Source organism: Cryphonectria parasitica, assembly GCF_011745365.1.
Source record: "Cryphonectria parasitica EP155 unplaced genomic scaffold M406scaffold_8, whole genome shotgun sequence".
NCBI lineage: Eukaryota > Fungi > Ascomycota > Sordariomycetes > Diaporthales > Cryphonectriaceae > Cryphonectria > Cryphonectria parasitica.
Window position 1 is genome coordinate 612093 of NW_024468916.1, and position 12549 is coordinate 624641.

General features: G+C 51.5%; 3 protein-coding genes across 3 annotated transcripts; 2 read left to right on the top strand and 1 right to left on the bottom strand.

The window, feature by feature from the left end:
• Positions 1–1074: 1074 nt before the first annotated feature.
• M406DRAFT_342155 (S-adenosyl-L-methionine-dependent methyltransferase) lies at positions 1075–2354 on the bottom strand (the record flags this gene model as incomplete). Its single annotated transcript, XM_040921741.1, has 3 exons — positions 1075–1658; positions 1754–1914; positions 2308–2354. 3 exons carry the CDS (start codon positions 2352–2354, stop codon positions 1075–1077), a joined length of 792 nt encoding a protein of 263 aa, XP_040772314.1.
• Positions 2355–9679: 7325 nt separating this feature from the next.
• M406DRAFT_357696 (uncharacterized protein) lies at positions 9680–10870 on the top strand (the record flags this gene model as incomplete). Its single annotated transcript, XM_040923750.1, has 2 exons — positions 9680–10631; positions 10696–10870. Coding segments are annotated over exons 1-2 (984 nt in total), but the record flags the coding sequence as incomplete, so codon positions are not given.
• A 691-nt stretch (positions 10871–11561) lies between these two features.
• Positions 11562–12469, top strand: M406DRAFT_103927 (uncharacterized protein). Its single transcript, XM_040915090.1, has one exon. The coding sequence runs from the start codon at positions 12036–12038 to the stop codon at positions 12426–12428; it is 393 nt and encodes a 130-aa protein (XP_040772316.1). The 5' UTR covers positions 11562–12035; the 3' UTR covers positions 12429–12469.
• Positions 12470–12549: the final 80 nt, after the last annotated feature.

The following is a 12549-nucleotide window of genomic DNA, read 5'->3' on the forward strand; positions in this document are numbered from 1 at the left end:
GAGTAGGTGTGCGGTATTCATCGTAGGAAACCCTCCAAGCCAAAGATCACCGGCTCATTGCATAGAATGCGGTGAGAGACAAGATCTCGCAGCTTGTCTCCTCTCTTCTCTCTCTTGAGGATTCGGTCGGCGCTCTCTGGAAAGGCAAGTTATCTGCATGACGTGAAAAGTCTCGGAGAGTCTTTATTTTCTTCTTCTGCTTTTGCTTCTCCTCCTCCTCCTTGAACAGATCCTGTCACTATTTCTTCTTTTTCTTTGCTGCTTTATGTTCTTCTTTCTTCCCGTGATACGAGGAAAGAGCCAGTCGTTGGTGGCTTTAAAGTGGTGCCACCTAGAGATGCAGTGATGCTCTCTCCTCTCTCGGCTGTGACGTCGAGCCACCCGATATCTGAAACGGGCTGAAATGTTTTCCATGTTCACTGGCATTCTTTTCTTTTTTTTCTTTCTTTTTTTCCCCCTTCCTCTGTTCTTCTTCTTCTTCTTTCTTTCCCTTTTTTTAATTTTTGGCGAGACGGGAAAGTATCTTATCCCGCAGCCGATACGGGTGCTCGCATTCACGTCGTCTGAGACAGTGGGACGGAAGTTCCCTTGATCAGGCGAGATGACGAACTTCCAGTGGATACGGCCGCGACCTCAGTCAGCCGCAAATCTAATTGATGATGCAAATGTGACTGAGTGTGATGAGAAAGGACCTTTGGTCGCATGGTGGTCGTGGTAAGAGGTAGACACGCGGATACATTGCCAAGGTGACGGCGCTTCTCAACCATGACGTCGAATTAAATCGACACCTTTTGTGAAGGACGAGAAGTTTAGGTCTGTCCTGCAGTGAAAGATTCCAGTGGGGGCCGGGGCCCGGGGCGGAGGGGGGGGTGTTTGTTCGCTGGACCAGTGCCCGCCGCCAGGGTTAGAGCGGAAGGCGGTGGAGAGAAGGCGTGCTTGTGGTTACTACTTTGTAGGGAAGGAACGATCGTCTGGCAGTTGCTTCTGCTTCGGAAAAAGAGCTTGATGGCAGCGCAGACACTCGGAATTCTAATTCTCGTATAGCTACAGTCCCTTATCGTGCGCATCGAGTACTCATGTTGTCTTTGCCTTGCGTGCCTTCACGACAGCCATGCTCGGCAGCTCCAGAAACGTCTTCCAGAAGTCCGGATCACTCTTGACGCAGGGGGCTTCTCCGGCCGGCTCAACCTGTGTGTCCACCAGCCCGTGTCTCGCGTGGAACTCGTCAATCTTGGCCGGGTCGTGAGTGACTTCCATCGACGCCGCATCGTACTCCACGGGCGGGTCGACGCTGACCACATAGCGGAACAGCATACCGCCAGGCACGTCCACAAAGTCCTTGTATACCGCGCCATATTTGCCGCTCGTCGTCTCCGGCGTGCGAGGGGAATTGAAGACGCGTGTTCCGATAAATCGTCCGCCTGGCTTGAGGTAGGCCACGATCGTGCGGAACATGCCGTCCAACATCTCCATGCTGGACGCGTGCTCGAAGGTCCAGTTGGCCATGACCAAGTCGTAGCCTTCATCTTTAAACCGCAGCGGCAGGCGCTCCACATCCTCAGGCTTGGACACGTCGACCTCGAACCACTGCACAACCTTGCTGCCTCTTCCCAGGGTTTCCTCTACCTCCTTGCCTATCTGCATCATTTCGGGAGACACTGAGGCGGCGTCAGAACAGTTTAACCCAGATCCCAGAGCACAGTAAGTGCGACCAGCGAAGCAACCATGGATCGAGACAGTCATGTCGACTTACAGTCGAGAACATCCACGGCAACGGCGCCATGGTCAACCACCTGGCGTGCCCTCACGCCCTGGCCGCCGCCGACGTCAAGCACCGTGAGGCCCTTGCAGTCACCCAACGCCGAGTCTAGAAGCTCATTCTCTAGTGTGCCTTTCGGGAGGGCCTCGCGCTGGCTGGTATGAGTCGGCCTGCCCGGCGTGTTGCGACTTGCTGTAACCCGTTCTGGGTTCTCGTTCCGCCATGATTGGTCAGATCTCAACGATGTCTTGATAATTTAGTTCATGACTAGCGCTTAAGTCTGAATTGGTTGAGACTTTCGTGCACACATCGAGTGGGCAAGAAATAGCGAGGATGAGAAATACAAGACAGGAATCAAAAAAGAGATGAGCGCCCAATCCGCGTTACCTTAACTGTAACAGGAGAACATACTTAGGCAAGGGAAGAGCAACTTCATCATACGGGCAAGAGCCATCATGCAGCTCAAGTCTCTCTTTCCCGTGCCCTGTCTCACCCTGCCACTCGAGATCCTGGTCCTGATGACGTTGGATCACGGCTCCAAGTCACACAGTGGCTTGATGTTGACTCTCAGCGTCTGAAAGATACGAGGTTCCATTATTGTGGTTTCCGTTATATTGGTTTCCATCTAAACTGCCTTTGCTGAGATCAGCCTTGATTCAAGTCGGATCCATGCAGTCACGAGCTATCTGTCCAGATACTGAACGTCATTGCCTGTGAAAAGGGGGGAATGCTCAGAGTTTTTGTGAAGGACTGGGAAAACTGAACCGAAGAATATGTTCAAACCACTCCTCACCGCTTTTTTCTTCTTCTCCTGTACGCCAATTATTAGCGCAATTGAGTTGTTGATAGTCTCGAGCTTGTTGATGTGCGATCTGCCTATCTATAGAAACACGGCTGGTCTTTGTACTAGTGAAAAATGACCAGTAATTAGCTTTCCTCATGCTGAACAAGTAACATGTGCAACGGTGTAAGGAGAACGACATGGCTATGACAATTAGCTTTGAGCATTGATGTGGGAACTACACCATTGCTGAAGATGCACTCTCTTTTGATGTTGATCTTCAGGGAGACGTAATCTTATAATTACAGGCTCTACCTGGCAAACTTTGGGAAGGCAAATGCCCCGAGTCATAAGATGGCATTCACAAGATCAAGACTTCTGTGTGCCTGTTGGAGAGAGTCGATCCAGCTTTCCTCCCAATTTCAAATCCTTACTGCTGGTCCCAGCTCAAAGGGACCATGATTGAGGTTGCAGGTCTTGTGACATACGATATTGATCTGCTATAGTAATAGCCTTGTCCTCAAAGCCATAGCTTAGCAGGGTCTCAAATAGCTGTCATACTTTTCGTCTTCATATGATCACATGGTCACTTGATTTGATGATTTCCATCTATGTGTTGGCATGATTCAGAGCCAAGTATGATTGCTTCGTTGCAAATGCATAGTTGACTTCATACACTTGAAGTTTAAATGCACAATATAGTTGCATCCGAATCGTCCCCTACCTCTGGTTACATGTATGCTCTCGAAGGCTTCATTGCTCCGACAAGTTGAAAGACCTGGAGTTTTACAGACTTGATACCTTTGTTGTATTCCCAAATCTGCATGCAATTTTACAGGTGTGGATTATGTGTCCTTGAAATAGTACATATAGCTTTTTTGACTGTGATTGAACATGTGCTGTGGTCCGAGGACCTGTTGCTTAAGCTCCTTGTTATTCAATATGAACTCAATCACGAGTCATACTTTGAACTCACGGGTTACAGGCCCTTTCTAGCCTGCTTGTTATACATGTCCAAATCGAGAAAGGTGTTCTAAGCCTTGTACAGGTAAGAAAATACTCTCAATACCAGGCATATTTCTCAATCTCTGGGCCTGTGTCGATATTGCTTGGTGACGCCATGTTGTGCTTTTCTATGTACTCTCAATCTTGTCTTCGCTACATGAGCCAACAGGTCTTACAATAGTCCATCCCCTGCTTATATCAGATGATAGATACAGTATGTATCAGCTATAGCTATAATGATATTGCCAAGATGCTGTCTATCACCTGCAGCTTATGTACGATGAAGTCTGCGATAATTCGCAGCCCTTGATAGCTAGCGGTTATCACAGGCGTGAGACAAGTTTTTGGGGCTTTAGAAAGGCTCATGGGACAATTACATTACAGTTGCAGTACTTTGTTGGCGAATGAGCTCAAAGGCCAGGGGAATACCACTATGTACTTAAGTACTATATAGGGGCTCGATTTCTCGTCAAGATTGTGACGGAGAAGAAATTAGAGAACCCGAGAGACTATCAAGACCCGCATGGACAATAATAGCGCAAGTCATGACAGCGGATCAATAAGACACAATAAAGATTATGATATAGTAGCCACAGCGAAGAGAGAGCAAAATCATCATACGCAGGTGATTCCACAATAATTACTCAATTGCCCACACAAGTTACAAAGCGAAGTTGTTTGAAACAATGAATCTGATGATCTCGCTTATCAACATGTTATCTAGAGAACTATCTAACATTTCATCAGTGTCTCTCATGCTACAGGTTTTGCGGTGTTGAGCTCATCACATGGAAGAAAGATTTAAGAGCGTAGACTTGATCGAGTTGCAAACATGTCCTCGGTCTTGGTGTTTTGCATGAAAAGACAGTAATTGATATGATTACCCAATAGTCTTATGCGGGATCTTTGGATGCTCTATTATTACTGTCTTGCTTCTCGGGTGCTGTTTCCAAGCCATGAAACTGATACATACCGATGTCGAACCTACAAAACGCCCAACCCTAGGATATATTTGTACGCTGCGCTGGTTTCAGAGACGCCATGTGTAAGGCTGGATAGTGCTTGAGCATTGTTTGAGTTGCTGATGTGAGAGCATTTTGCGAGTGCCCCTCAGGGTAAGGAGTGGCTGGTGTAGTCTGCTGGGATTTGCACCGTTTCCTGGTCACAAGAGACAGTTTAACGAACTGCGAGACAGGTGAGAGAGAGAGTCTACAAGTTGTTTCAGCACCTTGACAAGCCTGGGATCCAGCTTTGCAGTTGAACGTAGGGCTGAATCTGAGGAGAAAAAGAGGGACAGCTACCGCAAGTGCCCATGTGTGGCTAAGATGCCTGGGCAAGGGCAGCTCAAGGCTGAACTAATGTCTAATGTGAACAACTAATTAATATAAGCCTGCCCCCCCCGCCCCCCAGGTTCTTTCTTTTGCTTCTTCTCTCCTCTTCTTCTGTACTTAAATTTCTTTTTGTTTACTGTTCATTGGAACCGTAGACAGTGAGTTTGTGTCAGCGTTGGATTCTGAAGTTGCCAAGCATTCGCCTGTCATCAAGAAGCGCTTAAAATCATCTGAGAAATGGAGCCAGGCGATTTAAGGCTGCTGAGACGTGTTTGAGACCGGACGACGGCAACCAAGTGGTTCGTTCAACTCTTGTCCTCGATAACCGATGAGGCATGTTCTATTTTACAACAGATGAATTCTCCTCACGTGGCCTCGCAACGCTTCTGGGCTGACCTGTCTCGTGCAACATTTAGACTCATTAGAAACGCCCTTCCCGCCCCGCCGGATCGAAATAGACTCAAGACATCGGCACGTCAAGATCTGCAGGCGATAATGCACCGACGGGCTCAACGGTAGCAGGCTTTCGCATGTGTGTACGGCCCAGCCCTCCACTAGCCAGTTGACCACGTCGCTAAATGTATTGAACCACTATATGATCAAAAGCAGCCAGAAAACCTGCTGTCGTGCGTGTCCTGCAGTGCTTCTGTCACATTTTGTCATTATTCGTGTCCCAAACAGGCTGGCGCTGCTCCGGGTCAAACCGGGCTGCCGGCGTCGTTAGCTAAATTCAGGTGGTTGCTCCGGCCCTCAAAAATGGCTTCGGCTGCAAAGAATTGGAAAGAGACATGCAGATATTGAAAGCAGACGTGCAGATATTGATTGGCTTTAAAGTCGCTCGCCAGCCAGGAGCAGCACTATCGTTTACTTTCCAGACCGCTCACGTTATCCACCACCTTTTGTGCTTCACTCTTGGAACTATCGTGAGCAGGTGACATCAGATTATCAAGACTAGATACCCTCATTATCGGCAGTCGGTCGGTAAGTCGGGATCATGACCTAAGAGGGGCGAAGATCAGCACGAAGGGGACTGAGACACCCCCAAAAATGAAGGGACCCACAATGGCTGGCCAGCGTGTGGACCAGGTGCGTGTGGTCCCACAATACGTACTCTGCAGTAGGGGCGGAGGCTTTGCTGTACGAACGGACCTGTTCTGCTACCTGAGCATGTGGTCATTATCCTATCACCGTAGTACTCTACCATGGTTGCAGTGGGTAAAATCAGGTGCGATTGCGGTGTGTGTGTGTGTGTGTGTGTGCGTGCAAAGAAGCACTGGCGCCTCAAGTGATCATGTTCGGTACTCCTATGGATCCATCTCGTATGCGACCTGGTACTTCGAGACTTGTCTTCCAGGGTTCAAGTCGCCAAGTCTGTGCCAAGTACAATTTTGAGACGCTTCTTTCTCCTCCGGGCTCAAAAGCTTAACAGCAATGAAATGCAGCGCACGGAGCTCTTCTACCCTTTTCTCTGCCCCATGTTGTGCCTTTTCACCCCCAAATTCTCGAGTGGTTGTTGGGCTGGCGCCGCCACGGCTGATAACAGTGGTCGGCGGAGAGTCGGTTTTACGAGCCGCGTGCCCACAGCGCTCTCGAATCTGAAGCAGCGGCTTGTGTCCAGCCTTTTGCCATTCCAAAAAGGGCTCGAGTACTGCCATTTTGACTGATGCTCTCTCTCTCTCTCTCTCTCTCTCGCACGCGCGCGCGCTCTCGCACAGAGTGAAGAGAGTAGGGGGGCCCTTTCCTCGCCCATCGGGGTCGTGTCCCGCCCTGCCACCCCTCCACCTTGCCCACTCAATGTAATTATGGTTATAATCAGACTACAGCGACCTCATTACGGCTTGGTCCTGCCGCAGGAAGCTCGATAGTGTCTCCTGCTAGGATGCGGCTTAGGTCAGGACGGCTGGCTCGCGAATGCTGTTTGCCACTAGATCTCTGCGTTGTAAGAGCAAATATTTGAAGGCAAAGACCAGCGACTGGCTGGATGGGAGCGGATAGGCCCTCACTATTGACAAGCCATTGTCTTGTGTGCTTGTGTGGCTGGGGCGTTGCAGTGATGGTGCAGTTAGTGGTCCACCATCACCACCACCTCCTGTTCGGATGCCAACGCTCACTAGCAGCATAAATGAATGGCGAGATGTACTATAGTATGTGGAGTGAATTTACCCTCAAGATCAGCCGGCAGACAAGAGCGGGACCTCTCTAGCCGGCTCCGCTGGTCCCGCTCGAGGACGGAGTTGGGCAAAGTCCGCTCCTTACAAGCCTCAATCTGCCCGAGACTGCCGTCAAACGGTGGTAATGATGATGATGCAAAATTTGGTCTGCCAGACCAGGCCACTGTTGCACTGCACGACCGCAGACAGCCGACGGGCCGCCCAGAGGGGTAACCTGCTTCCACAGGCTATATAGTAGACTGCTATATATTTGCAGTCTCGACGGTGTGATTTGACCTAGGCGTAGAAGGCTAGCTCAGATTGAAGGAAGAAAAAAAAGAGAGAGAAAAAATACAACGCCCATCGTGACGTGACGTCTTCACACGGTAGAGGGTTGAAGAAGAAGGAGGAGCGGACTCGGGGCTGCTAGCGTAGCGCGGGCCCCCATTTGGTTCCGTTGCCATACTATGGTAGCAGTGCCTTGGTACCAAATCCATCGAGTGATGCACTGTAAAAAAAAGGAACACGACAAGGGTGCAATATTGATCGCCAATATCACGAGCCTGATATAGGAGGGGAGTGTACCTGCATTAAGAGCACGACTGAATTGCGGACGAGTTAGTTCTGCGCATTGTAGGATTGAAAGGTTTTATTGTAATGCCTCTCAAAAGAATTTCTTTGTTCATGCACGCTGTCATATACACACCCGCTCACTCGAACCAAAGAGAGAGAAAAAAAAGAACAAGCGGGGCCAGAACCATTGCTGTAGTTCGTCACTTGTCGCCTATGTCTCACAGTTGATTGACCATCCAAGTTTTTCCCCTCCCTCCTCCACCCTCCTTGTCCACTCTATCCAATGCAAGGGGACGGGGGCGATGAGCCCGGAGGGTACGGAGGGGATATGAGAGAGACCAGGTCTAGACAGGGCTTGTTGACCAGTGAGAGGAGAACCACTGGCTGCCTTCGGCTCCGCACTGCTACTATGGTGCTAACTCAGGCCACCAATGGCGCGTGACTACATGTGATTATCGTATAGCATGGTACAGGGTACTTTCTTGTCAACGTTTCATTCGCCGTATCTTGCTGTCCTTCAGACGTCCTGACTCCTGTATCGTGTACTAAGGTAGTACCAAAGCAAGTAGTCCTCACACCCCTTTGCTTCTCTGCTAGGTGTATCCATGCTGTCCCTGGTCTTTTCGTCCTTCGCGCCTCCATTTGTCCTTGTTAGCACATCTTGGCCTTGGTCCTGGAGAGCGAGAGAATCCTTCCTACACACACACACACACAGAAACAGACACCCACCCAAACCCAGCTAACTTTCTTTGTCTATCTCTTCCCCTCTCTCTCTGTCTCTGACACACTCATCCACCCACACCCACACCTGTAGCACAATCCATATCGTGTGTTGTGGCCTTCTTCCATCGCTTCCATTGCTTCCATCACTTTTTTCACACAACCTCCCTGACTGTTGCCTCTCTTGCTTGCCCTTTGCTACAGAGTAATAGAGTCTTCTAGTACGAGCGATCCCCACCTAGGCTAGGAGCCTTTGTCTAGATCGGACCAGCTCTGGATTTTGGGTTCTGAATTCTGGATCCTACTAACAGTATCCTGGCCACGTTCCGGTCCCAGCCCAGCTCCACCCTTTCGACTCGGGGCTGTTTCTCTCTCTGTCCCCCCTCTTTTGTGTCTCATCGAGACCTGACCTAGTCCGCACTGACCACTTGGGCCATCCATCCATTCGCTGGTTCCCTTTGTGGTGCCTTGGCTACGAGGGCCCCCCTTTTCTCTTTGCCCTTCCAACCTCTCTCCACTCTCATCTCATCCACCAACACCAACCACCACAACAACACACCACACGAAACACCGCCATTGACAGCCTCTCACGAACCATCAGGACATCCAGGCGTGGCATCGAGAGCGAGAGAGATCATTTTTACGAAATTGAGAGATACAACTTTTCACCGTCTAAGAAGATCGACACACGGGAGATATTTGGAAGGGAGATACGAGGACTGGTCTGTTGGGCAACGAGGACATTGCTGGGCAGTCCGATGACTTGACAGGTCTCTTGAACCACCTCGGCGGATTGAGCCTGCTCTTGCCCCCTACTGCTGCTCACTCAACCGACCACCTCAAGACCCACGCACACGTCGTCTCTCGTCGACCTCTGTGTCGTTTTATCCTCGCCCATCTCGACCTGCTTCTGGCGATCGTCGCGATTCGACATCGTGACCCGTTTCAATTGACATGGGCGATCGAAACCCCAAGGCATCCGATCCGGAGAGGAGGGCATCAGTGAGGACTTCGAGAAGGGTATCACTATCACAGGGCGGACATGCAGATGTTGTACACGACGGATTTGCCGTCGCCGATAACATTACTGATCCCACCAACAATCACCACGATAATGACGATAATGATGATGACGACGATGACTACGCGCTCGCCCTTGCTGGCATGGTCTCAGATGGCTTCCGCCCGGAACCTACTGCATCTATTGCACCCATGACTACGAGTGACGCCGCCGCCGTCATTCCCACCGAGCCAGCCGCGCTACCGGATGCAACAGCCTTCCGACCGGCCTCCGCCGGCTCAACATCAACTCCTCGGCTCAATAGGTCAAGTATATCGAAGGCACCTGGCGGCCGCGACTCCTTCACACTCAGACACGACGGCGCCAATGGGCATGTCGCGGGCGCCTCGCTGTCGCGAGTCTCCAGTGCCTCTGGCGAGAGGGCATTCATCCCAGTAGATGGGCCATACCGAGGCCCGTCGGGACCGTCACACCCTTATCAGATGTACTCGCAGGATACCCGACTGGCAAGGACAATGAGTGTTGCCACCACATCAACCACACCAACCGCTCGACCTGAATCCGAATACAACGGCCCGACCGGGCCCTCGCATCCCTACTCTATGTACCCACAGAACCCAGTCGAGGAGACACCCCGGCAGCCCGCCGTGCCAGCCATCCCGGTGGGCTTTGTGAATACCCCAGACCCCTATCAACGGCGACTCGGGCCGGAAGGTGAGGACATGGCAGACATTATTGGTCCCGACGGTCACACCGAAGAATTGCCTCCATACACGAGATACCCGGACGAGTACTACACACGAAAGATACGGGACAATGACGAGTCGCAGCGAGATGGCGGGGCTTCAGGCGCAGGCCCGTCAGGCGCCGCTGCGGGTGCCGCCGTCACCATGGCGGCGATACCAACAGCATCGAGATCAGCTGCAGGCGCAACCTCACCAGCACCAATACCCGGTGCTGGTGGTTTGGGGCTGGCTGCTCGCAACCCGGAGTACGATGCCCGATCTGTCGATGGCTCTGGAGTACTGTCAGGGTCACGACACTCATCGAGAAGCTTCACAAACGAGAGCCATCACGAGGTTAACACGGCAGCCGCGGAACTGTCAGAGAAGCCGCAGCTCAGCAAATATCAGAAGTTCGCCAAGAAGAAGGCCTGCGGCGTGATACCATACTGGGCGCTGGGCCTAACCTTTACTGCCATTGTGATCGTCCTCGTCATCGTCGCGGCTGTGGTCGGGTCTTTGCTATCGCACCACAAGCCTACAAATCATCTGGGAAATAGTGCCACAAAGTGAGTACACAATCTCGTTTCGGCAGCGGGGTACATCAGTATACTAACCAAGTCTCTCACGTAGCTACCAAGATAGCGTGCCCACCATCACCGTCACGTTTGACGCCACACCGATCCCCACGCCCTCGAATTTGCCCGATCTTGCTGAGGGCTCATTTGGTCTACCTCTGAACCTGAACCAGGACCCTAACACCTGCTTTAACGACACATCTCAGACATCTGCATGGAGTTGCAATATCATCTTCCAGCAGGCCATGTCCCTGCAGGTTCAGATCACGAGGAACGCGCCCCAGCTCGGCAAGGACGGCAATTACGACGTCATGATGTTCGCCAACACCTCGAGCAATAACGACGGCACTGGCAACAATGGTGGTCCCCTGTCGTATGGAGCAAGCGCCCCGGTCATCAAGCCTGCGATGAATATGGAGCTTGTCAACGACACCTTCGACATCGAGCGGGGACCGGCTTGGTTCAGGATGCTGCCTTATAACAAGACTGTCGTCGTGCAAGAGGACCTCCTGTCCGCATCTTCATCATCCAAGAAGCTACGGCGCTCTTCATACCCGATCCCGACTGTGGGCCACTTCCAGCGAAAAGGTGTTGCAAATGCGGGAGACAAGCCATGGATTTGCACTTGGCCTGATACCTTTGTGGAGATGTTCATTTATGCCGAGCAAAACAGTAGCTATGCGTCCGAGTCAACGGCGACGATAACGACAGCGCCGCCTCCTTCCCAGACAGCGACGGGAAGTTCTTCCGCGGCCACATCGACTGGTACCGGTGGCAGCAGCAATGGCGGCGGCGATACCGAGATTATCAACATGGCGCATCTCACGGCCTATCCTAGAGCCGTCAAGGTGAAGGAGCGCCGTCTGAGCAACTCGCCGCAGCCATACTGCGTCCAGGTCGAGGTCACCGACAACAACACCACACAACCAGTACTGGACGCGAAGGGTAAACAGGTGACAGTCCTGATCGAGGAATTGGAACAGCAGAACGGCATGGGCAAGCGGGAGTACGAGGAGACATGGCTAGCACGTCGTGACGGCGACGGCGATATGAGCGACTGCGGTTGCATGTGGTTCTCATCATGAGCCAGCCAGCCACCACCAACACCTTTTCTTTTATTACGACAAATTCCGATCTGTGATGGAGACCTCTGGTTTTGAGGCAGCAACCCCTTGCATGACGGCAACAGCGGCCGGCGCGACGAGGCTCTCCCTCCGTTGGCGTTGGCGGGCATAGGTCTCCTCGAGTGCGATTTTACTTATTCTTTTCTTTTCACTATATTTGTTCACCCCCATGGAACGGGGGCAGATTTCTGGCGTTGAGTTCCAGACACGTCTCGACTGCCATTTCCTACGGTGACCAAGTCTATACCAGTTGTACAACGAACTTTTTCGAATGTGTGCGACATCTCTGGGAACAAATGGAGTTCAGGGCGACGGGGGATCTGTGCGACGGCCCTCGCGCAAAAAAGCTTTGGCGTTTGATATTTTGACTGGCATATTCATCCTCATCTACCTGTCTGCGACTCCGACATTACTCTTTTTCTTTTTCTTTATTGGGAACTACCACACTGGCACCGAGAATCTTGTGCTGGAAGAGGGATCAGGGGCAGGCGAACAGCGGGCATGGGGCGCTGTCGATGCTGATGATCGCGTCGGGAATGGAAACTGCGTTACACGTGTACACATTATTGAGGAGTGCGATCTGAGGAGAGCACCAGCACTAGAACGCATGCACGGCAGCAGAAAATATCTTCTTGTTCCGTTTTGCTGTATGTATACCACCTAACTGAGCGAAATAAAGAGCGCGAAAGGCCTTAATGGTACGACACAATCTTGTGTGTGTATGTGTGTGAGTGAGTGAGAAGTAAGCTGAAGCAAGAGTCATGGTGGTGCCTCTTGGGTGGCTG